Source organism: Gordionus sp. m RMFG-2023, chromosome 3, assembly GCF_954871325.1.
Source record: "Gordionus sp. m RMFG-2023 chromosome 3, tfGorSpeb1-WG-v2, whole genome shotgun sequence".
Classification (NCBI taxonomy): domain Eukaryota; kingdom Metazoa; phylum Nematomorpha; class Gordioida; order Chordodea; family Parachordodidae; genus Gordionus; species Gordionus sp. m RMFG-2023.
This window is the reverse complement of record NC_088777.1, coordinates 48,955,634-48,981,674: the sequence shown is the minus strand read 5'-3', so window position 1 is coordinate 48,981,674 and position 26,041 is coordinate 48,955,634. Positions and strand designations below refer to the sequence as shown.

Genomic DNA, 26,041 nt, shown 5'->3' with positions numbered 1-26,041 from the left:
TTTAAAAATTATATATTTTTTTTAAAAAAATAATTAATTTTGACATTCGCGGAAAAAAAAAAAATTATAAAGTCTTTTCTTTTTTTTAGTAGTCCATAATAAACACGATTCGACCAATCGCATTATATTACCTTTAAAATTGATAAATAAAAGAGTCGAATCAATAAATCACATTTAAAACACAGATCCAAATATATTAAGTGTGATTTTTATTTTTGGTACAATAATTTAGAGTAATTAAAATATATTAAAATATTTATTTAAACAAGTGATTCCCAATATGGCGTGACGTGCATGTGTGACAAATTTGTCGATATAAACTAATACAATATATTATAATATATATTTTTTTTTAAAAATCTGGTTCTTTTTCAATTGGTGGCAGCGGCGGCGCTAAGGAGAAAGGCTTTGACACATGTCGTCACTTCTTTCACCAGGCCATTCCCAAATATCATTTTTTCGCAATTAACCCTGACTTTCATATGAAAGCTACTTATGTCATTGACGTCACGGGGGGAAATAATGGGAACGTCTATAGCACCGCTTTCGATTTGAAGCAGTACAAGGAGTCCGCGAGATATCGTTTTGGCGGCGAAACACAATGAATTTTTGTGGGGGTTCTCGTTCGATCGAAGCTGCTCTATGGCAAACATATTGAAAGATTTGAGTAAAATTGTCCTGAATTTTTGGAGCAAGTCGGGTTGGGATATAATGTCACATCGAGGCGAGGAATAAGTGATTGTTTGGCAGGTCTCATTTAGACCCTTCAATTTGGCTTTATCATTTTTTTTCACGGGATGGTATATTAATGTTATAACTATGGTATATATTGTATTGTGGTAATAAATCTATATAATATTTTAGAATGCCATAAAAATGAGAGATTTAAATTACATTGTTCGATAGTAAATTGATCGAAATTCATCTTGATTGGGTACATTTGCTCCCCCAAAGGAGCCGTTATAGCGACGTCTATACTCTTGGTCGTTTCGCTCGGCATTTCCATGTCGTTTTGATTGGCCTTCGCTCTATCGCCACTTGTGGGCACGTAGCGAACGGGAAAATGAGCCGTTTGTAAGCTGTCACCAAAATCGAGTCCTAGATTAGCTAGAACATCTTGTCCGGGTTTGAGGATAGCTGTGGTTCATTCGTATTCATATATAGCATATTAAAACTGAATTATATCATTTCTAAGTCAATTATTATTATTTTTTTAACTTATAAAATGAAAACGAAAAAATTATATTAATTAATTAATATAGATCCTTCCTTCTAATAAGAATAATTTTAAAAAAGATAACATCATATTTAAGAGTATATATATTACCAATGTCATAGAAAGGTCTAAACGCGACGCCTTCCGAAGTGCCGGTGTTCTATATAAGTAAGAGTTATTCAAATATTTAAAAAAACAAAGCCATAATATAATCGTTATAATTCTTGTAGGGGAGAATATTTGTTTTTTTTAAAGTTTTATAAATAAACTCTAAAAAACGGAGAATAAAAAATTCGCTATAAACCTTTATAGAAGAGTTTCAATTGATCTCTTTTAATTTTTAATCAGCTGATTTTAAAAATTAAAGCTTCCCTCGCATCGCTTTTTTTAAAAAAAGAAGCATTTTTACAATTACTACATTTGAAAAAAAGCTGCGATTGACAAGTGACGGTCTATCATAAATAGTAAAAAAATAAGTGCCAATTCAAAAAATTTTAAATTTTGAAACAATCACTTCCGAGTCATTTTTAACGATCATTGCAGTTTTAACTTAAAATGTTATGAAGTTATTTAGGCCTTATTTATTAGTTAGTTAACATGCCATGCACACCCAAGATGGAAAATTGAACTGAGGGAAACTGAACCGAACACTTATTTTGCCGATCATCTTAAAAATGGATTATTTAATCCTGATAAAATTAAGAAATAGAAATTTATAGCTTTTTTTTAAAACAGAACAAACACTTTCTTAACGATTATTACAGGGCCTTATTTATTAGTTAGTTAACATGCCATATACACACAAGAAGGCAAATTGAACCGAACACTTATTTTGCCGACTATTATCTTAAAAATGGAATATTTAATCCTGATAAAATTAAGAAATAGAAATTTATAGCTTTTTTTTTAAACAGAACAAACACTTTCTTAACGATTATTACAGTTTTAAAGGCCTTATTTATTAGTTATTTAACATGGCATGCACACCCAAAAAGGCAAATTGAACTGAGGGAAAGTGAACCGAACACTTATTTTGCCGACTATTATCTTAAAAATGGATTATTTAATCCTGATAAAATTAAGGAAGAGAAATTTATAGCTTTATTTTAAACAGAACAAACACTTTCTTAACGATTATTACAGGGTTATTTATTAGTTAGTTAACATGCCATATACACACAAGATAAATTGAACCGAACACTTATTTTGCCGACTATTATCTTAAAAATGGATTATTTAATCCTGATAAAATTAAAAAAGAGAAATTTATAGCTTTTTTTAAAAACAGAACAAACACTTTCTAAACGATTATTACAGTTTTAAAGGCCTTATTTATTAGCTAGTTAACATGGCATGCACACCCAAAAAGGCAAATTGAACTTAGGGAAAGTGAACCGAACACTTATTTTGCCGACTATTATCTTAAAAATGGATTATTTAATCCTGATAAAATTAAGGAAGAGAAATTTATAGCTTTTTTTAAAACAGAACAAACACTTTCTTAACGATTATTACAGGGTTATTTATTAGTTAGTTAACATGCCATAAACACACAAGAAGGCAAATTAAACCAAACACTTATTTTGCTGACTATTATCTTAAAAATGGAATATTTAATCCTGATAAAATTAAGGAAGAGAAATTTATAGCTTTTTTTTAAACAGAACAAACACTTTCTTAACGATTATTACAGTTTTAAAGGCCTTATTTATTAGTTAGTTAACATGGCATGCACTCCCAAAAAGGCAAATTGAACTGAGGGAAAGTGAACCGAACACTTATATTGCCGACTATCTTAAAAATGGTTTTTTTTGATCTTGAGAAAAATTAGGTGAAACGATAATTAATTTGTAAGGTAAGTAGCACACACCAAAGAAGAAAAAAAATGTAATGTTCGCACCAGTATAGCTTTCGCGAATTTAATATTTTTGACCGCGTGGGACGATAAATTAGCGAACTTCAACTCCACGCTCAGCATGTTGGAAGCGTATATGTGAGTCTTCCGACAGAGTTTGTAGGAGATTTTAAAATCGGAAGGAAGATCCTCGTTCAAGATTGTGTAATCCGAGGCCAAGAAGGAAGGAGGGCAAGGCTAAATATATAAATTGTCAACAAAATAAGGGAAAATATAAATTTAAAATTCATTTTTCTTTCTTTCTATCTTATCTTCTCCACCATTCTGTAAATTAATATCATTCCTAAAGTTATTACCTGATAAACGGAACCAGAATTTGTGGATAATTTGGCGAAGGAATCGTTTATCGTAGTCGATTTATCTTTTTTTTCGTCGCACGCGCCAAAATCGCTCACGGGCGTGAGGGTCGAGTCAACGAAACTATAACCGTCACCAAAATCGAGAGATAGTAAGGCATCTATATTTGATGACCGGGTGGGAACGGGTGTCGTCTTAGGTTTCGACTTGTTTGAAAAGTTTTTTTTTTAAATGAAAGAAAAAATAAAATGACCGAAGCAGCTGTGCGATTTGATATTATAAAGGTATTTAAATAATTTACATTTATCGATACAAAGCAGGTATCCGAAACCGGAAAATGAAACACGATTATAAATTTTTTCATCCGGAACCCGATCCAGAACATTCCGAAAAATTATGATGGTAAAAACGGAAAATAACATTTTTAATCTTAAAAAGAACTCGAACGTAGCGGAAACGTTAATTTTTAAAGGAGCGGAAACGGAACAAGAAAAAAAATTATTGCTCCAAGTTTGAGTGGAAATCGCGGGGCAAGATAGCTTAGTACGCTGGGTAAGATAACTTATCACGCATACCTTTTCACTACTCATTAAACTGGTATGTTAGGCAGTCTCCTCGAAGGATTCGTATTAAATTAGCGCCATTTCAAAATGCGCGTGCGCGACTTTAAATATTTAATGATATTATAAAAGTGGCATTTTCCTCATGAATCTTTAAATTTAACAAACGATATTTTTTATAAAAATGGCGCTATTTAATCTGAGTAAGATATTAAGACGCGACTTAATATGCAAATTATTTTATAATTATATATATATATATTCAAAGAATTATGAATCATAAAGTGTCAAAACCGAGTTCGCTTTTTAAAAAATTAAAAAATTACTTTGTGGGACCCCGAAGTGGGTAATACGAATTTATCATCTTCGGTGTCAGAAGAAGTGTCAGAACTATCGCTGGAATTTCCAGAACTTTCTGTGGAAGAATTATCTTTAACGACTCCGACAACATTTTTTTTATTCTTGGCGGCCACGGGTAAAGTTTTTTTTTCGGGAGAAGAATGGGCTACGATGGAAGATTTGATAGAAGAGTTTGACGTTCTCGATGACGAGGAACTAGTATCCGACTCGATATCAGCTTTTTAAACGTTTCGAAAATTAAAAACATTTTTAAAAAAAAGTTGTAGCGAATAGCAACAGAGTATACAGGAAAGAAAAAAAGAAAGAAAGAAAATAAGTAATATCCTTTTTTAAAATTCTTGATGTTTTTCTACACAGCCATAAAAAAATGTTATAGGGAAATGGTTTTTTTTTTAAAACTGCAATAATATACCTGTTTCCGAATTTTTTTCCTCACCCTGAACATTGTTATCCATGGAAGAATCTTCCAGAAATTTCTCGTAATCTTTTGTTTTATTAAAAAAAATGGATAAAACATATTTGAGAACTTGATTTGAAATACTCCTCAAGAGATACAATGGGCAATTATAATATTTATCCAGATTAACGATACATTCTTCAAAATGCGTTTTGAAGTGTCGCTGAATTACTTAATCAGCTGATGGTTTTTTGGTTTCCCGTGTAAGAATTTTATAAATGAAAAACTAAATGCATACATTTTAAAGTTTGCACAAAAATTATCATGTAAATTATGGGAAAACCAAAATGGCGTGTCACCGATATTCAAAAACGAAGATTTTAACGAATGTTTTCCAAAAAAAAAATATATTTTTTTGAAGAATGCTCAAAACAAGTTTTTTTTAATCAAATTTTATTTAAAATTCCAAATCTTATTTTTTATAAAAAACTTCTTCAATTTTATGATCTTCAAAGTTTTTATTTAGCTCATAATTTTAGGGGGAAAAAAAACCCTTTTATTTTTTGTTTCAAACTCTGCAAAATTGATAAATATTTTTTTTTTGAAAGAAGGAAAGATAGAAAGAATACAAAAATTATATTATGAAGAGCCCAAATTATTATAATCATAAATTTTAAACTTTTTATTCCTCAATATATAACCTCTTTTACCCACCCCTTTTCGCTTTAAAGATAGGCCCCGACATATTAAATTATTCTCATATTATTAAGGAAGGTTACCAGTCCAGTTCTATCGGTCTTATCAGTTAGGAGGACCCCGGTTCGGGTCAGTTATGTCTGATCTGATTATGATGCCCTTTATTGTCATCCTTTCTTTAATATGCCATATTTATTTTCGTTTCCTTGTCAATCTTAACGAAAATTCTTTATTCCCCTTCAAACTTCCCAAAAGAAAAAATTATATTAATCGACAAACCATCGTTCCCGCCCTTTCCCCCGCCAAAGTATTCGCTATTTTCCTCCGAAGCCGGAACCAGGGTTTCCTTTCTTCGATCTTTTTTACCCGTTTCTTCTTCTTCCGCCTCGCTCGCGTTCAAATCAGAACCCCACCAATCGATATCGCCAGCCGTTCCGTTATCATTCAGAATCGCGACATTTTTTTCGGCTTCTTCGATGTTTATTCCCCGATAAGCATCGACCCTAGAAAACGAATGAATATATAAAAAAAAATTATGAATCTATGGAAAAAAAAATTGGTATTTTTTTATTTTTACCGAATGTTAGAGACCTGCAAGAGATACTATTTGCACGGCCCAGCCCGATTTTATTTCAAATTTTCGGCTCGGCCCGGGTTTTATAATCGGTCCGGCCCGGATTTTTTAAATTTTCGACTCGGCCCGGGTTTTATAATTTCCGGTCCGGCCCGGATTTTTTAAATTTTCGGCTCGGCCCGAGTTTTATAATTTCCGGTCCGGCCCGGATTTTTAAATTTTCGGCTCGGCCCGGGTTTTATAATTTCCGGTCCGGCCCGGATTTTTTAAATTTTCGGCTCGGCCCGGGTTTTATAATTTCCGGTCCGGCCCGGATTTTTTAAATTTTCGGCTCGATCCGGATTTAATTGTTTCAGGCCCGGCGCGGATTTTTTTTTAAAAAAAAATTTTTCGGCACGGCCCTGACTTTTTAAAAATATATAATTTAGGCCCGGTCCGAGCATATTTTTAAAAAAATCAAAATACAGGATTGACCTGCAGGTATCTGATTTATATTAAAAAATAGCATGAAATATAAATCAATATAAAAATTGAATTTCAAAAAAAAAACATGTGGAGGAGGGGGGGGGTAAGAAAATGGGCTCCCTTTGAGATCCGAAAAAAACTAAGATAGTTGCCTCAAAACACAGCGATTTGTGATCGTAACATTTTAAGGATCCATGATCGCGATTTATTTGAGAAATTTTTCTTTTTACCTAAAATCTTAAAAAAATGATATCCTAGGGACCCATTGGTAGAAATAACTATTGGGGTAAAGTGAAAATCAGAAAAGTCTTGGTACATTCTAATTATTGACCTTTCAGCTGTAATAATCAGATCGATGTTTGGGTTAGAGGAAAATTGGGAGACACAAGTGAAATCCCATATGAGGTGTATTCCTCTAAAGCAAGGAATGTTTGTGAACCCATATGGTCTTTTCCCAACAGACAGGTATAAGTGGACGGGTTCCAGAAGGTTAGGGTAGTTGGCCAACCCTAATTTGTTCGAGGTTATAGAGTTAATAACTCTATGGCGACTAGTGCTATTAAATGGCTCGATTTGAGCCGATTTAAAAACGGTTAACTCAATATTTCGTTAATAGATGTTTAAACCTTTGTATCACCTTTGAGCAAAATCTTACGGCTTACATAATATTCTTCTTAATAAAGTATTGAGTTAGCCGTCAAAATGAGCCGTTTAACAATACTAATTAATGGCGACTGAGCCGACCTTTAACATATAAATAGACTAGACCATGTCAACCCATAGAATCGGAGTCTTACCTGCACCCTTTACATTTATGGGTTAAACATAGGTTAGAGTCAAATCTATATCCTATGCCAACCCTCAGGTCCTCTTTGGATAGCAAAATACCAAGATTGACACTAGAGACAGTCTTAAGCATTCATAGCCAGAACTTCATCCCAAGTATTTGAAAATTGGAGTGTCTTCGAGGGAGGCATTATTCCCCGCCAATTTCTTAAAGTTAGCCAGAAGAGGGTTAAGAAAGTCTCTTTGTGCCGAGGACTGTGGAAGAGATAAAGGAAATAAATTTTTCTTCCATAAGTCACAGGCAGTTAGACTAGCTCTACCCCTCACAAGCTAACTTATAACCTTCTAGCATTGAAAACGAGAAAGGAAGGCTGATAAAGAGGGAGAAATCTCAAACATTCCTTAGTTGAAAGTTGTGCAATGGCCCAATTAAACTCAGAAAAATGAATGTTTAAGATGATCCCAAGGAAGTTTTTATTCCATATGTCTAGGGCTGAAAGGAAAGAAGTTTAAAAATGAAGATGAGGCCCTAAATAGATATAAAATTTTGGGAAGCCATAGCGATTTCCTTATTAAATATAAAGATTGATGGGGGGGGGGGAATATTACGCAATGTTGCTTTCATTTTGGTTAAGCAAAGAGTTGTAAAAAATAATTTTATAGAAAAAGCGTAATAAACAATATGGTTATCGGGAATAAAAAAGATTCAAACATTATATTTATTATAGAATATTATTGGTCAACTGGAACGATTTTCTTTCTTTCTTTCTTTAGTTTCAGTTTCAGTAAAAAAGATAATCGGGTAATTTTTTTATATTGTGGTTAAGAACCTTTTTCCGCCAAATAACACATATATGAATCCTGAATATTCATATATTGCAGACTTCTGAAAGCTTATCATCATTCTCATCTTTCATACCAGCCAAATCTCTCATATAAATAAACCCAATTCTAGAAAAAGGCTAATCTTCCTTCAAGATGGCTATCTTGCTTAAAAGGGTTCAGACCAAAACAAAAAAAAATAAAGATATTTTTTTAAATATCTATTTTAAATGGCCAAATTTGTATTGACATTAACGACTCAAAAATAGTTATATCCTGGATAATATGCCGAAGTTTTACTTGCTATTTAAGTAGTGGGATAAGCTTCCCAGTTGAAAGTTGTTGTCGTCTCTGACAGTTAAATCAGCATTGGCCTTCTCGCCAATATCGTCATCGCTGATAATACCATCGCCGTTATAGATAACGCCATTCTGTGAATCGAGTTTGTCATCGCTAGAGGGCGAAATCCCCAAAATAGCATCCTTTAGGCCCGAATCGCAGTCGGGGTCGAAGAGGAGGCGTTTTAGCATGCGTGCTTTATCGCGGACGTCGTAGTTCGTATCATATTTCGCTAACTCGAAAATGTACCTTATCGCGTGTTAAATTTTAGAAAAGAAAATAAATAAGAACCAAAGATGAAAAGAATAAGGATAAATAAAAAAAAAACTTTAATGGGGTATATTTAGGGGCGCAAAAAAAACAGAACAAACAAAATGGCGTAACCATCATTTTAACGAAATTATGAAACACCTCAAATATTAAATTCATTTTCTTATAAAATGATTATGATCACGAAAAATTTGCGACAAAATATTGGTTGATCATATTTTTATAGATTTTTTAATTAATAATTTTTTTTAAAAAAAACAGAAAAAAAACAAATGTTTTCCATCCCCTTATATAGATTAAATAAAACAATTTCATTTATGAGCATTGCTTTAAGGCCACTCTCATCGTCATTTTGAATGGATGCATGTCATTAAAATCCATTTGATAGGCCAATAAGAACGCTAATGCTGCATTTACAGTTAGCGCGAATTCGTGCTAACTATGAATGAGGGGTAAGGCTAGGTTTATAGTAAGCGTGAAATATCGCGATATCACTCAAGAGAAGCATAATCCAAGCCGTATAATTATGCATTATTATATTTTGTAAATTAGGCGTCACTTGTAGTGTTGCTAACGGCTCGATTCGAGTAGATTTTTGCTAACTCAGCCAGAATGATACTGTGTTAGCCTCAAGATTTCGCTTATAGATGTCCAAACCTTTGTGCCATCTATGGAAGGAAAAATCTTGTGATATCTTTCTGGATAAAATATTAAGTTAGCCGTTTTCAAAAATCGCCTCAAAACGAGCCTTTTAAAAACCACTTGAGCAATATCGTGGCATTTCGCGCGTTCTATAAACGAGGCCTAAATTAGGTCTGACACACCATGTCCCGCCCAAAATAAAAGAAAAAAAAGGCGGTAATAAATCTATTAGGAAATTTTCGGGACAAAATTTGAGTATCATAATTTCTGAGATGTAAAAAAATACAAAGGAAAATTGACGAATCTTCCCGTTTTTGCCTTGGAAAATTTCTCCTCGTTTCTACCTCTTCTAGGGAGGGGAAAGAAAGATTGAGTGAAAAAAACCATCCTAAGAAATTGTATATCGATTTATAATTTCTCTGACTTACTATAAAGCTAAGTTTTAAAGTCGTAAAGACATCGGCATAATAATAATTTGTACAACGTAATTTTAAACTTGACAAGCGATTCAACGGTGGTCACCAATTTTTGATGTTTGGGTTCTTTGAATTCTTCCACGTCATTTCTGGTCAAATACGTGTAAAGTTTGCAGGCTAAATTCAATATCTGAAGTTTAACCACATTATCCTAAAAACAAATCATGGTATAAAATAAAAATCTTCACAAAAATATCTATCTTTATTATGCTTTACGAATTTAGTTATGTAAAAGCTAGTGGTTATTAAATGGCTCGATTTTTAAATAACCGTTAGTCCAATATTTTTACTGTATTAGAAACTTTAATGGCAATTGATAATATGATTAATTGTAGTATTCAAATATATTGTTCAATTGTGTACGATGATTAATTGATGTATTTAAGATTGATTTGTAAAAAAAAAAGGATATATATAAACTGAAGTACAAAAATATAATGATATAGTTAAAATATAATAAAATAGTTCACTAATAACAAAACATCTCAGATACGAGCCTCGATATTTTGTTAATATATATCCAAGCATGCCTACCTTCAAGGAGCGAAATCTTCAGGATTGCCTAATATTCTTGGCTAAAATATCGGAATAGCCGTTTTTAAAAATTGAGCAGTTTAACAACACTATGTAAAAGCATAAAAATAGTAAGTAAATGGGTAGCGTGGATGTTTCCGCTAATCACCAAAAAAAGTATTGACAATTCTACCTACTAAAAAAAAGAGAAAAAAAGGAAGGAATACATTTAAAATACACAACCCTGTAAGGAAATCTGGCGGCTCCGAGCCTTAGCAGGTCAGGCAAACGGGCGACACGGTGACGGTCGTCAACAAACCGGCAAAGAAGCCACAGTACGCATGCTTCCGCCTCACCTTCTAGGCGACGTGGTGACGCCGCGAACGCGCATACGCCGTCTAAAATGGCCGAACGGGATTCGGGATCACTCTATCGTGATTTTTTTTATTACGTTATAAAGTCAAAATTAATTTTTCGAATGGTAAAAAAAATTGCTTTTAAAACAAGCAAAAAAACCTCCACACTAAAAAGACGAATTAGTAAAAAGGTGATCAATTTATAAAAGTGTCACTCATCTATAAGTGGAATATAACTAGTATTTTTTTTTATCATTTTTTTTATTTCTTTTCTTTATGAAAATATATAAGTGGCAACGTCTTTTGGCTGCTAATGGAGGTCTAAAAGGTTTCCCCTGTTGTCTGGGTCTAGAATAGGATCACCTCCTCGACGGGGTGTAAAAACTACCTAAAGGGGGGTTGATGTCAGGAAGGGCATCCGATTGTAAAAACCTTGATAACAAAATTTCCTAATGATTAAATCAGAGGGAAAACTGGCCAACCTGGCTAAACCTCAAAATCGCCATTAAACGGAGAAGAAGAATATATTATTAACACTTACATCGAGTTTGAGCAAATTCTTCAAGACTATGACGCTCTCGGAAACGACGCGTTCTGCGATTAATTTTTTTTTTAAATATTTATTTAACGTAATAATTATTCCAATATCGACGTTCGATATTGGAGTCCTCTAGGTTGTGTTGTTAATTTGCTTGGTCGTAAAATTTACGACCCTTTTATGTGCTCAGGCCAACCCGGGGTTCAGACCTGTGGTGATATGGATATGGGTATCAAATAAAATCTAATTTAAACATCTTTAGATTGAAAGTATTCATTTTTTTGTCTTGATTACGCGTGTATAGACACGCCTATCCATTTATAAGGCTATCTAAAGAATAATTCAAAAAAGAGTTAAATGGAGCCCTCCAATAATCGAGCACAGATATCCTAATAAAAACAATTATAACTATAAACTTGATCAGGTTACAAAATAAATTTGATCCATTTATTTTCTCAATCTCAATAGGGTAGCGCAATGATATTTTACTAGCTGGGGCTGGAACCAAAGAAAAAGTTAAAATTCAATTTATAATATTAAAAAAACCAAAAAATTAATAATTTTTTGTATATATTGGTTCATTTTTTTGCAATGCGTTCTTTCCGGCAATTCAACTTTTAAATCATTTTTTTTGAGCGCGTTTTTTTGAAATTTAAAAAATCTGATTTTACCGGAAATGTATCCCATCATGCTTCCTCACGAATTTCAGATAATTTTGTCATGAACTTTTGAACTTAATATAGTATATAATTAGTTTTTTTTATTTATATATTTTTTTTATATAAATTATAAATGACTCAAAAATTATCCACAATTCATTAGATAGGTATTCTTTTAGTCTTTCCATTGATTTTTTTCATATAAATTATAAATTACTCGAAAGGTTAAGTGTAAAATTATCTAAAATTCATAAAGAGAAGAGAAGTTCCTTCCCTTTCCTTTATAGATATTCTAAGCATGCTGGAATACATTTCCAGTTAAATCAGATTTAATTGATTTCTGAATTTTAAAAAAATTTATATTTTGTTGATCTCGTTGATAAGTGGACATTCAAATAAAAAAAAAATTCTTAGTTCGAGATAACGTTTTTGTAAGAGAGTCAAAAAAAAAATTATTTGCCCGTTTCCCTGCTATGGCGCCACGAACAATATATTTTTTTTCTTTCAATAAATAAAAAACGAAAGACAAGTGTAAAACCATTGGATGAATGCATGAGATTGAGCAGTCCATCCGTGCAAGTTTGCTGGATGGAGGGAATGCTTTGGGCACACTTCCCTATGCAAGCGATGGTAGCTGACGCAAATTCTTTGTCGTGGCTACTAACGTAGGTCTGGTGATGTGAAATAAAATGACAAAAAAAAAGAATTTTTTTTAAAAAATAATCGTTTATATTAATGTTGTTAAACGGCTCGTTTTGAGCCGATTCGAGATTTCGAAAACACATGTCTAGGCCATTGTTCTTCCTTCTATGAGCAAAATCTTCAGGCGGAAATATTGAGTTAGCCGTTTTTAAAAATCGGCTCGAACCGAGCCCTTTAGCAACATTCCTATATGATGCTAAACGGGATATGTAATCTTTCAGATTTAGAAACCTAGAATTCTCAGGATTATTTGGAATCTTTTTAAAACCCCGAGAATTTGGAATAATTATAAGCGGGGCGTTTTACATTCACTTCCGGCATAAAATTTATTAATATCGGCTGGAAGGTTTTCAGATATTTTTTTTTCAAAATCACTTAAATGCAAAAAAAAAAAATTTAAGGAATTTTTACTTACATCTTCCTAGAAATATTTTTTTTTTAAAGTAAATTTGAAAATTAAAATATTAATAGATGCTATGGAAGTTGTATGGATATAAAATTTTATCTATTGAAATTTGTGTTAAATATTTTCTCGATGGAAAAAAGAGTATAAGTAATTTTGTGGCGGATACGCAACATGCAAAGCTTGGGTAAAAATTTAATCTAGGGAATAATTTTAAAATTTGTATATATTCAGTTTCTTTCTTTCTTTCTTTGAGTTTGATTTGTACGTTTCTTTAATAATTTTGTCCAATTTTAGATTGTTATCTTCTTTTTTTTGATTTTGGGGTGCAGGAAAATGGGAATTGGGTTAATTCAGAAATTTGATTTAAAAAATAAAAATTGGGGTTAGGGAAATAAGATTTGGTATGAAAAGGGGAAGAAAGGAAAAAGATCTCCGATGCAATGACATATAATAATACCTAGACTGACGATTTATTCATTAAAAAGTGTACATCAATGCAAATCAGCTGGAGACGCCATCTTGGTTACACTAATCATTATTAAAATTTTAAACGAGAGCTCTAATTTATTTCCTATATCTGAAGGCAAACTTTATTAAAGAATTACCGGATCATGGAGATAGTAAGGATGCAAGCTAACAATTTAATAGTAGTTTTTAACATGAGAATAATTACTATATGTGTTACCAAAATTGCGGGTTCAGCTGATTTGCTTTTAACGACGCTTAAAAAATGCATTTTAATGAATGAATCGTCCGTCTAGGTATTATATATGTCTTCGCTCTGATGTGATATAAATAGAATATATTAAATTAATTCAGATATTATGTAAAATTAATAAATAATTTGCTGTCAATTTAAACATGCTGGGTATTTAGTAATTAAACTCAAGATTAAAAGTCCGATTTGGGTCGGATTCCTAAAAACGGAGCAGATTTGACAAATAGATGTCCAAGCGTTTCTCCACCCAGCTATGAGCAAAATCTATAGGCGTATATAATGTTATTTTGGTTATAATCATAATCGGGCCGTTTTTCGCAATCGACTCGAATCGGGTTTTATAAACAACATTATCCCTCACAAATAAAATCAAATTATTATTTAAAAATTTTTTTTTTTTAAATGAACTCTCTTCTGATTTTCTAATGAATCAGGAGTTCAATTTACCTGGGTGGTGGTGATAAGCGATTCCAATGTTAAGATCTAATTGTAGTTCTAGCCCAAATAAGGCGTTGAGAAAATTGAAACAATTTGTGATAAAAGGTATACCGGTTATAGTATAAGCGCTTGCAAGTTTAATAAATTTTAGTAATATTAAATATATAATATACATAATCTTTAGCCAATTTACGCAAACATAGTAAAACTAAACATCCGAAAGAATAGAATGTGAATCACCATCTTTGCCAGATTAAATCTTAGGGAGAGCGCAAACTTGCCCATAAAAAAATTTATCAAGATTTATATACGAAAATTATAAGGTGAAGTGAAGACTATACTGAGATTTGATTTTATAAGGGATAAAATATAAATTGAGAAAGACATAATAAAATTGTATAGAAATTTCCATTCAAAATTAATTTAAAAATTCCATTGTAAAAAAAATTTGATTAAAAGCTTTTCGTTTTTAACGAAATAAAAAAATAAAATGTGTTTTGATATTCTATTTGGCTATAAACATATTAACGCAAAATGGCGCCAAATCGTTTTTAAAATGTTAAATTAATTTAATGAATTTGGTTTTTAAATAAATTTTTGATTAGTAGACTAGTTTTATAAAGTTTAAAATTGATAGTAACAATTTACTTTAGGCCATGAGGCAAAAATAATTTTGTTAAACAACTTGATTTTGGAAACATCTTTTCGTTTTTAACTAAATATTGATATTATATTTGGAGATAAACATTTTAACGCAAGGTGGCCCTAAAACCTTTTTAAAATGTATAATATTTTAATAAAATTCGAAGATTTACAGAAAATCTCAAGTTTATTATATGCGTCATAGACTATTGCATTTCATATTAACCTCAAATCTCATTAGACTTATCAACCAAATACTTCCGTCTATCAGACCTTAGGAACCTTTGTATAGTTTTCCATAGATCTTTATCTTTATGGCTCTTGTTTCGCTATTTTGGATACCGTGATCGGGGAAATATATTCCTTAAGATGAGGAGCTCTGACTCTTGTATAGTCTTTATAATTTATAATTAGATAGTAATATGTGCTTAAAATTGCTCCAACACTCTTCCATAGTTGAGTTCCATGAAAGCCTGGTAGAGACCGCATCCTTGACCAGGGGGCATTTTAAGATGTTAAAATTATCTTTAAAGTTGGGTTGACTGGGCGACGTACAAAATGTATTTATATTTCTCCATATGTCACTTTTAATCATTACGTGCCCCTTGACTATTGTATGGTCAGAAATATTGACGGTAGTAATCACTTTTACGTCATAAAACCAATTATGGATATTAGATAATATAAAGTCAATCTGCGAAGAATATTTATTTCTGTAGAAGATATGCTGATTTTAATGAAAGAACGTATTTTCAACTTTAAGGTTTTGATTTTTACTTAGTTCTAGTAAAGCAAGACTATCTGTACCATTTGGGCAAGTCACAGTAGCGTTACCAATAGTATTATTCTTTAAATAAGATTCGTCACTTCCAATTTTAGTATTGAAGTCTCCTAAAATTATCAGACGCACCTCTTGTGAAAGTATCAATAACATTCATTTTCTAACTCTCTCTCTTAGTTTTGGGGGGTGCATGTACGTTTAGGAGAATTGTTGGTTTATAGGCTGTATTAATATACAGATCAGCCAGTCTTTCTGATATAGGAACAAATTTCCTAACAAATTGGTAAATATTATTTTTAATTAGAAAAGCATAAACCTATGTGCTAAATTTTGGAGCGAACCTGTATATTCTAAAATTATACATCTATGTACTATTTATGTATTAATTATGTAATTTTCTAAATGTTTACTAGACTAGGTGCTAAGCTTTTGTCCCAAATTATATTAAGTAGTTATTTCCATAAAATACTCTATTTCCCAAATAGGTTAGAAATCAAGGGATCTTTATATGTAAATGGTCTATAAAATAAAATATCCATCCTTACCAAACTACTCTCCAATAAAGATATAGACATAATTGCCCTGCAGGAAACTCACATGAACATTGACTTGAAAGCAGTTTTCAGAGATTTTACATTGCTAAATTCTGGTACGACTATAAACAACTCCTCAGGCACTGCATTTTTAACTAAAAATAATATTTGCCAATAGATCAGGAAATTTGCCCCTATGTCAGAAAGAATGGCTGCCCTATACATTAATACAGCCTTTAAATCTACTATTCTCCTAAACATATATGCACCTCCAACTTTAATGGAAAGAATTCTTTTTATTGATGAGTTAGAAAATATAATCGAATCTCTACCCAAGAGATACAACCTGATTATTCTTGGTGACTTCAACAATAAGATCGGCAGAATAGAATCGTATTTAATAAACAATACTATCGGTAAGGCTACATTATCATGCCCAAATGGTTCTGACAGCCTTTCTTTATTAAAATTATGTAAAAGTAAAAACCTTAAAGTATAAAATACATTTTTTCAACATAAAAATCAGCACATCTTCAGGTTCTACATAAATAAATAGACTTCACAAATAGACTTCATTTTATCAAATATTCACAATTGGGTTTATGATGTAAAAGCTATCATTACAGTCAATATTTCTGACCATAAATGGTTAAGGACATATAATGATTAATAGTGAATTGTGGAGGAATAAAAATATACTATGTACATCTATGAGGGGAGTACCTAGCTAACTTAACTTTAAAGAAAATTTTAACAACTTAAAATGCCCTCAGGTCAAGAATGCCTACCAGGCTTTCATTGGATATACAATTCATACAAACAAATCGGTACTCAACTATGAAAAAGTGTTGGAGCGATTTTAAGCACATATTACTATCTAATTGTAAAGACTATACAAGAGTCAGAGGCCCTCCCCTTTTCCCCTGATCAGGGACCAAGATAGCGGAACTAAAGGTAAAGCCATAAAGATAAAGATCTATGGAAAACTATACAAAGGCTCCTAAGGTCTGATACACGAAGTATGTGGTTGATAAGGCTAATGAGATTGAGGTTGATATAAATGCAATAAACTGTATGGCGCATATAAGAAACTAAAAATTTTCTGTAAATCTTCAAATTTCAAATGTTTTCCCAAACTTAAAAAAAAAATTATTAGTGACCCAGAAGAACAAATGAAACTGGCTCGATCACTATTATGTTCAACTCCGAATACCTGGTACCATCTATGAGGAGCGATCAAAGCTCATCCAATTAAAATTTTACAACGTTGGAGATAAAGAAAATACTTCAAGTAAAGGGAATAATAAAGCCGCTGGAGTAGATTACATCAGATTTAAATAATTACTGTTTAAGGCAATAATGTAGATCTTGAGAAAAAGAAAATTAAAAATTTTTTAAATTATCACATAGATAAATAGTTAATAATAAAACATATATTCTCAATCAAAAGTAACGATTTCTAAGTTCTTGTATTATCAAGTACTACTACCGACCACTAACGATCCCATTAACTAGTTTTATAAAATCTTCTGGGATGGTTTTAAATTGATAGTACCAATTTTCTTTACGCCATGAGGGAAAAATAATTATCTTAAACAACTTTATTTTGGAAACATCTTTTCATTTTTAGCCAAATAAATTTGGGGTTTTGATATTCTATTTGGCTATAAACATTTTAACGCAAGGTGGCGCTAAAATGTTTTTAATAATAAACTAGCGTTATAAAACCTGGATGAAATTGATAGTACTATTTTCTTTTACTCCATGAGGGAGAAATAATTTTGGTAAACAACTTGATTTCGGATTGGGTGGTATGAGTATCACAAAGCCCTTGAGGGTTTGAAATGAATAGGGCCGGTATTTTATACTCCACGGAGTAAATAAAAACCTAATCAAAGCTATCAAAAATATGAGACATCGAAATCGAGATCTCGGTGTTAATATACCAGCTAGGCAAGCCCCTGTACCCACAGTGTGGGAAGAGCAAATTGAGATAGGAGTAATGCAAGCGGATAAAAATGACATAACTAAAAAAAAATATGTGAACATTTGCTAAGATAAGGTGTAAGCCATAATAATGGGTAGGGACACATTGGAACAAAAATAAATGATCAAAGGGACTAGTAAACATTATAGAGTAGAGGGTAAATAACAATAAAGGAAGTAAAAAAGATAACATAAACAAAAATATTTTTTTTACTTGTAACTCTCTTAATATGATAGCGATATTGTTTTCCTCAGCAAGTAAAGTTATCATCTCGAGCTAAAATATATTGTGAATAATATAATATATCTTTTTTTTAAAAAAAAGGACATCATCTAAATCCAAAGTTGATTTACTCTTGGACTGATATATATTTTAATATATTAGTGCGCATGCGTGAAAAGTATATCAGTTTTGAAGGTAGGGGGTTTAAAAAAAATACCTAAATGATAGTTCCCCCCCCCCCCCTATAAGCTAGGTAAAAATGGGATTAATCCAATTTAGTCCAAATGTTACATTTACTTTTTATCTTTAGTAAAGAGGTTAATAAATAACATCTTAATATATTTTACGAAAAGCGGGAGTTAAAGAAAATAAATAATTAAAATCAGCTGATTTTTTTTTTAATGATATACTTTATAAGTTAATGCGAATTACAATTCTTATGGTATTGTTTAATGTAGTACGTATAAAAAGGAATTGGATAAAATGAAAAGAAAGAAACAGCTGTTACAAAATAAATATATCATTTTTTAAAAAAAGAGACTATTTGGTATGTACACTATAGGCATTCACAAACATCTATATTAAAAATAATAAAATGTTAAACCTTTAGTAATTTGATGTGGGTTGGGTCGTTTTGGTTTACGAAGAAGGATTTTATGTAGGGTTCGAACAATGCCTTTAAAAATATATATAAATAAAAAATGAATTCGTGTCACGTGTTCTTTTAAATAGTAGGTAGAAGTGTTATAATCAATAATACCTTATATTTAAACATAAGCGAAAATATATAAAAAAAACTAGTAGAAGCTACTATATAACATTTTCGAATGAAAACGATTAAATAACTCATAATTTTTAAAATAGCTTATTTAAAAAACTTATATTTTTTTAGTGAATACCTTGTATGGGCGGCTTTCGCAAAAGGTAATGATATTCTTCAGAACTACACATTGCACCTCTCTGTAAAGGTTTAAAAAAAATACGATTTTAAAATATTTAGGCTAATTGACGGGTGTCAAACCTATTTGAATTTAATTTAAGCTTCATTTTTAATAAGTTAAAATTTTTGTGAATGGTGGGTTTAAAAGCTAAACTCAAGTTAAAATCGTCGGAAAACCGTACCGATTAAGGTTTTGTTTGTTTTTTTTTCAAATAAAAAGAAAATAATTAAAGTGTTATAACCCGTATCCCCTGAGCAATCTGATGAGGGGCTTTACGACGGCCCCCATTTCGTCCGACGGAGCGCAATGATAATACAATTGAACGACCGACATAACGACCTTAAATAATTAAGAGAATAAATATTAGAATATATATATGCATGTTAGCGGCTACGCGTTTTTTCTTCTGGCAATATTATTTTACTTTAGCTTTAAATCATTTTTCGTGTGCGTTTTTTTTTAATTTTAAATTTACCGGAAATGAATTACATCATTTGGAATACTTCCGTTACAGTTTTGATTCATTTATAATTTATATAAAAAAATCTATAAAAAAAACTAATAAAAATTATACAAAGTTCAAAGTTTCAAAGCAAAAATCGTCTGAAATTTATAGGGTAGGTATTCCAAACATAATAAAACGCATTTCCGGTAAAGTCAGAATTTTAAATTTAAGAAACCGTCTCAAAAATGTGATTTAAAGTTGAAAAAAATAACACGTTGTTGAAATTATAAGTAAATACAGGAAATTTAGAGAAGGATTATTACTAACCCTTATAGAAGGTGTGTATAATATATATTCATCTAATAAGAAATAATAGATATAATATTGAATAATAACAGCGTGTGCGGAGAAACATTTATTTAGATTAGAGCTATGCAAATTGGCCACAAGCCGGGCAAATAATTATAAAAATGTATTTCGGGTCATGCTCAATTTTTAATCTTTCTTTAAGTTTGGTCATGACATAGTCAAGATATATATATATATACATACTACTAAATTGGCGATTCATTTATTAAATGCATTTAAAATGTCTAAGCACAGGAGTCAGCTGTAGCGCCATTTTGTGGTTTTTATGTCGATTAAATGAAGCTCAAACCACAAAATGGCGCTAAAACTGACTTGTATATATGGACACTTTTAATTAATGAATCGCCATTCTAGTAGAATATATATATATATATATATCATTTTTGCCAGGGCTTGAAAAAAATATTTAAAGGAATTTTTAAAAAAAATAACACAGAAAATGGACGTTTCCACTTGTTTTTAATCAAAATAAAGATATTAGAATTGTATCTAAGATAAGGAAATTAGTGAACTTCGGTTTCAAAATTTAAAAACTTCGAGTTGAGTCAGGATATAAATAAGAAAAAAAAATTAATTAAAATTTGGAGCCGAAAAAATGTTAACTTCCGTAATGGTTTCTAATTTAGATACTTTTAGAGGGTTCTTTTAGTTTTATTTTCCGTCTTTTACAAAATTTTAAAAAGGCCACATCCCGCTTAATAAATAATTCAGAGAAGGAAGGGGGGGGGCATAAAGATCATAGCATCGTGAAAAATATAGGAAGATTTGAGATCGATGTCTCTACTGTTAATCAGGAAATAAAAAATTTTTTAAAAAAACAAACGAATTGTTTAAACATAAGAATCGAATGTGAGAAGAGAGGGGAAATATAAAGTGGTTAGAAATGATGGAATGGACTATGGGTCGGACCAATAAAAATTTATATATATTTTTTTTACAGAGCAAAAAATATATGAACCAAAAAATAGAGCTATTTTCTGTTCTATAAGGTGGTTCCATGCCTATAAAATTGGGTACAGTTTTACTTTCCTTCAAAATTTCCGAACTAAAAAGCTCTCTCTCTCTTTTATGCGGCATAAGCCAATACCTACTAACTCATGTTTCTTTATATCATATATTTTACAGTTTTAATCATTCACCGTTTATGCCATTTATAAAAGCGTTTCTTCAATTTTAATTTTGATTTTAAAAAAAACCTGGGGGGGGGGGGGGTTATAAAAATGAAAGGATAAGTAACGGCAGAATTCCTGGATTGTAGCAGTGGTTTGCAATTCTTGAGCAATAACTTTAAATCCGGATGCGTCGCGGGATGAATTTCGATGGCCTCCTCTTGGTTTGTCGAATTAGAAGTATCGCCTATTTTGGGGAAAATCACTGCACTTTTGGAAGTGGCGTTACGCTTTTTTATATTATATAATATTATATGGAAAATTTTATGGTTTGGTTTTAAATATTATGTAGGGAAAAGGGGTCAATTTGATGGCATATTTATATGCCCTTATAAGAAGGCTTGTAATCGAAATAGTTTTGAATATTCGACTATAAAAAAATATAGGTCTGAGTAAGTTTTTATTGGCCATTGGCGCCGATAATAATTTTTCAACTGATTATATAATATCCCCCTTTAAAATGTCACGAGGTTGAAATGAATATATAAGATCTTAAAGATGGGGAGAGAAAATTTCGGGAAGTATTTTATGAATGAATTATATTATTTAAGTTAGGTTATAAATAATATTAATATTTTAAAATATAAGTAAATGGGGGTAATAAGAAATAATTTGGAGAGAATTGAAAAATGTGGAAATGGCCAAAAATATTTTCAAAAAAAAAACGATTTAAAACAAACACAAAATCTTTATTGTAATATATTTATTGATTACCCTTATAAATTAGTTTATACAATTTGAATAAATATCATATCAAAGAAATAATAATTACTGGATCAACTAGCAATCGTCTGCTCGCGAACCTCGTGAGGGTATAAATCACGTGGCAACAAGACCATTCGTCCATGACTGGTCCGTGACGTTCTCCGAGAAAAAAAAGCTTGCACATTCGCGAAAAAAATCGTTTGGTTATATCTTCTCGCTCGGGGCATACCATTTCGAACGCCATGTTGGCACTACCAACCACTAACTTTGGGAAAAGAGAAAATAATATTATATATTATAGCATTTAACATGATTAATATTTTAGGTCATAACTTGTAGGAATGGCTATTTTAAAAAATTGTGGGCTACATAAACTTATATTATTTATTTTTTTTAAATTATAATATGAATGTGATAATTAGGATATTACTGTTGATTTGTCAGCGAGCAATTTCTCTATGACTTCTATAAGAGACTCTTTAAGTTCCGGATCTAATCTAAATGAGTTACACAACAACAAATAAAAATTAAATTTTCGATTATATTTCAATTTCTTATAATTTTATTATATGGCAAAAATCGGATGTTATCATTAGGAAATAATATAATATAATATTTAAAAATTATAATTTAATATCAACACTTTTTTTTTATATTAAAACTTTTACTACTTTTTTTTTGCAAAAATATATAATATAATAATTTAAAAATATTAATAAAACAAAGAAACAACAAATTTTATTTATAAAAATAATTTATCCCAGCGCTGAGAATACTGACGTAATTGGGCAGGCAGACCTCGAGTGAACCCTTAATTTTGGTCCTCTATGTTTCTACGTATTCTTAAGTCTTTATTATTAAGAGAGAGCATCATTTCCAAAAATCCCTAGAAAATTCTGCCTTGACCGTATTTGACCTAGTCAAATACTCCTCCGGTCAATTGACTACATTTGACCGATAAATTGATCGACGAGTTGCTCTGCAGATAAATTCAAACCAAAATTTGAACTAGTTATGACACTCAGCAATTCTTGGGCAGAGGATTTAAAAGTTAAAGTCGATGGGATTGAAATTTAATCTTAGATGTCTGCTCTGCTCAGTAATACATTTTTTAGCTAGAGTAAGATCCCTGCCCACATTATCTGTTGTTATCAAGATTAAATTGAGTAGTTAACTTTGAAAAAATAAAGGTGGATATGTTAGATGGAGATTAACCCAAATCTCCAAATTTAGATGGGAGGGTGGCTTCAAGCCATCAAAGATTATAAAATTTGAGATTTAAAATGGATTTCAAGAGGATTTGGATTATTGTTTCATGTGTAAGCTAGAAGTAGTCAAAATGGGAGAAGCTCAGAGTGCATTTTAAATTTTGATATAAATGGAGTGAGTGTTAATTTGATAGGAAATCTAAGAAAGGTTTTAAAAGAGTTAAAGAGAAATAAGGTGGCATGTTTATTTTGTCCATAATTATACCTAATTGAGTAATTCCATGATTGTAACATTATATTACAAAATATAAGGATTAGGGTTGCACTGATTTAAATATTGGAATAGGCTGAATCAATATATTTACACATTTTATTAAAAAAAATTATTGTTTATGGTTATTTTATTATTGTCTATATAAATTATATAATTTTTTTTTATTTCAAACACAACTTCCTAATAATAAATAAATAAAAGTAACCAAAAATTTTATTTGTAATGTTTAAAAATAATATCATTATGTGCAACAAGAATTTAAAAATGTTTAAAAAGTCATATTTTGTCATAAACATTGTCCATATTTTAAATGAGATGATTAAATTTTAGGAAATAAAAAAAAGATAAAGTCCATCGATGCACTGGGTATTGCCTTGGCTATGAAAAACAAAAAATTTCAGTGTTTCATGTTTTGTAATTTTGTGTTCAAAGATTGATTCTAAATAATAATAATGTAAATGATAACAGTTATCAGATAGGTTTTGTATGATATCCTATTAAATCAATGAAAAATTTATAAATGAGCAAAGCCCTAATAATGATTAATTATTAATACCCAATAGGAAATTGGAAATATAAATTTGAAAATATATTATTTCTAAATCTTTATTTGCTCTTTCTTTTTTTTTCATAAAAAAAAATAATATGTAATACAAACTTATATAGCTTGGGTATAGCCAGAGCTGCAGTTTTTCTTACATAAGGAGACATATCTCTCATACCTTCTTTGATTGCTAACATCATAATAGGAGATATCATAGGAACCCTTATGCTTGATAAAACTCTGAGAGCACTTGCTCTTATCAATTGATTGGGATCCTAACAAATGACAACAAAAAATATCTTTCTATATATCACAAACAAATATACTATAATATTACAACAATATATTATAATATAATAAGAATAGATTTTCCAAAAATTTTAAAATTTACCTTTAATCCTTTTTGAAATGTACTTATGGATAATAAGGCTAAATCTTGTTGCTCTTCGGCATATCTTACCAAGTAAACATACACAAGTTTTTTAATCTAGAGTAAAACTTAAGTAGAATGATTAAAATATTTATAACAACTTCTAAATTCTTAGAGGCAACATTTTTGACTACTTGTGGGAAAAGATGAGATGGATTTTTACCTTTAGCAACCATCTAATGTAAGCATTCCCAATTATCAAAATAATTTATTTTATATTACCCCAATAACCCTCTTCATGGCATCGAGCTTTAAATTATCTTTATTACTATCTAACATAGCTTTTAAGTCCTCGTGTCTAGGGATATTCTGGTCTAATAATATTAAAATTATATAAAACTACCTTTTAGACGCTGAACTAAAAATCTTGTCTGTATTTTCGAATAGATTATAATCATATTTATCCCCAGTATTATTTGTTAATGGACTTTCCATGGATTTGCTCATTAAATTATTGAATTTATGAAGAAATTATTTTTAACGGCGTTACGTTGAAACATATGACAAAAAAATGGTATATTGTCAATTGATATTTTTTATTAATTGTCGATGATTGTAATTTATAAAATATTATTATTTATATTCTAGGTTTAAAAATTAAGTAATTACTACCTTAAAAAATGGAAGAAATTAAAATTCAAACATATATACATATATCAATGAGCAGGAATAAATTAACTTTGAGTGGTAGAATAAAAATTGCTCAACTCCATTTTAAACTGTTATGTATCACTCACAATTTCATAAAGTGCGGTGTTGTATTTAAACACTTATTAAAGTGACCTTAAATATCTAATTAAAATTTAAAAAAACTAAATGATTAAATAATTTTAACGATAGCCAAAAAAATTGAAACATTACGACTAACAAATATGTCACTTTTTTAAAAAATATAAAAATCAAAACGCAAAATCTTATAAAAGTATTCTATCACCAATTTCTAAATTTTGATTAAGAATGTTGAAATATAAAGAAAAATGTTATTTTTATTATTATATTTATTTTATTTTTAAACTTATCGAATGTGGGATTTATTCACTGGCGAAGCGTGAGGTATACTGCTGGGGAGTTTAAATTTTTATTATTCAAACCATACAAAAAATTATATTTATAAATAAGAGCAATTCATATTTAAATTTCAGATGATATTTTGCACATCTTATCTATTATATTTTATTTCAATTCTAGTCAAATAATTTTAATGGATTTTAACAATGACCAGTTGATTATTCTTACCGTTAAACTCTTTCAAATATATTTATATACAATATAATTCCTTTAATTATAATAGGCATGACCAAACATATAAAATCCATTGAGCCTTTTGTATTTTTCATATTATCGGAAGAAAATTATGAAGCAAGTTTTAATTTGTTATGTATGTTTTCGTCTTCCTTTTTCAAATATCAAATTCTTCGCATCAAAATTTCTTACTATTGCATTTATTAGGCATTTTAAATTAATCCAAAAAATTTTCTTCTTTTATTTTTTAAAAAAAGGCAATTTTTTGTTTGCTTCTTCAACTCGTACCTTTTTAAACATAAAATTACGCAATACATCCGCATGATTTTCTTTTTATTTACTAAAAAAATAAGCAATTTTATATTTGTTTCCCCATTGTTTATTTTCTTAACGTAATTAAAAAT

General features: G+C 30.3%; 1 protein-coding gene across 1 annotated transcript; it reads right to left on the bottom strand.

Annotated features, from left to right (window-relative positions):
- LOC135926196 (AP-3 complex subunit beta-2-like) lies at positions 1–24,881 on the bottom strand. Its single transcript, XM_065461954.1, has 25 exons — positions 24,739–24,881; positions 24,618–24,693; positions 24,497–24,571; positions 24,357–24,452; positions 24,080–24,240; positions 22,370–22,436; positions 22,007–22,204; positions 21,303–21,464; positions 19,493–19,590; positions 19,210–19,270; positions 18,915–18,986; positions 18,302–18,364; positions 12,420–12,552; positions 11,226–11,278; positions 10,572–10,757; positions 9,836–9,966; positions 8,389–8,676; positions 5,721–5,944; positions 4,761–4,832; positions 4,315–4,565; positions 3,428–3,634; positions 3,117–3,308; positions 1,328–1,376; positions 895–1,137; positions 1–775 (listed from the first exon to the last, which is right to left on the bottom strand). The coding sequence occupies exons 1-25, from the start codon at positions 24,840–24,842 to the stop codon at positions 372–374; spliced, it is 3,666 nt and encodes a 1,221-aa protein (XP_065318026.1). The 5' UTR covers positions 24,843–24,881; the 3' UTR covers positions 1–371.
- Between the last annotated feature and the right edge of the window lie 1,160 nt (positions 24,882–26,041).

Coding starts and splice junctions, on each gene's coding strand:
- LOC135926196 (XM_065461954.1), bottom strand. CDS start 24,842: ATGAGCAAATCCATGGAAAGTCCATTAACAAATAATACTGGGGATAAA. Junction 24,241..24,356: donor CATTTCAAAAAGGATTAAAG/GTAAATTTTAAA, acceptor GTCATTTGTTAG/GATCCCAATCAATTGATAAG. Junction 3,635..4,314: donor CCACTTCGGGGTCCCACAAA/GTAATTTTTTAA, acceptor TTTTCAAACAAG/TCGAAACCTAAGACGACACC.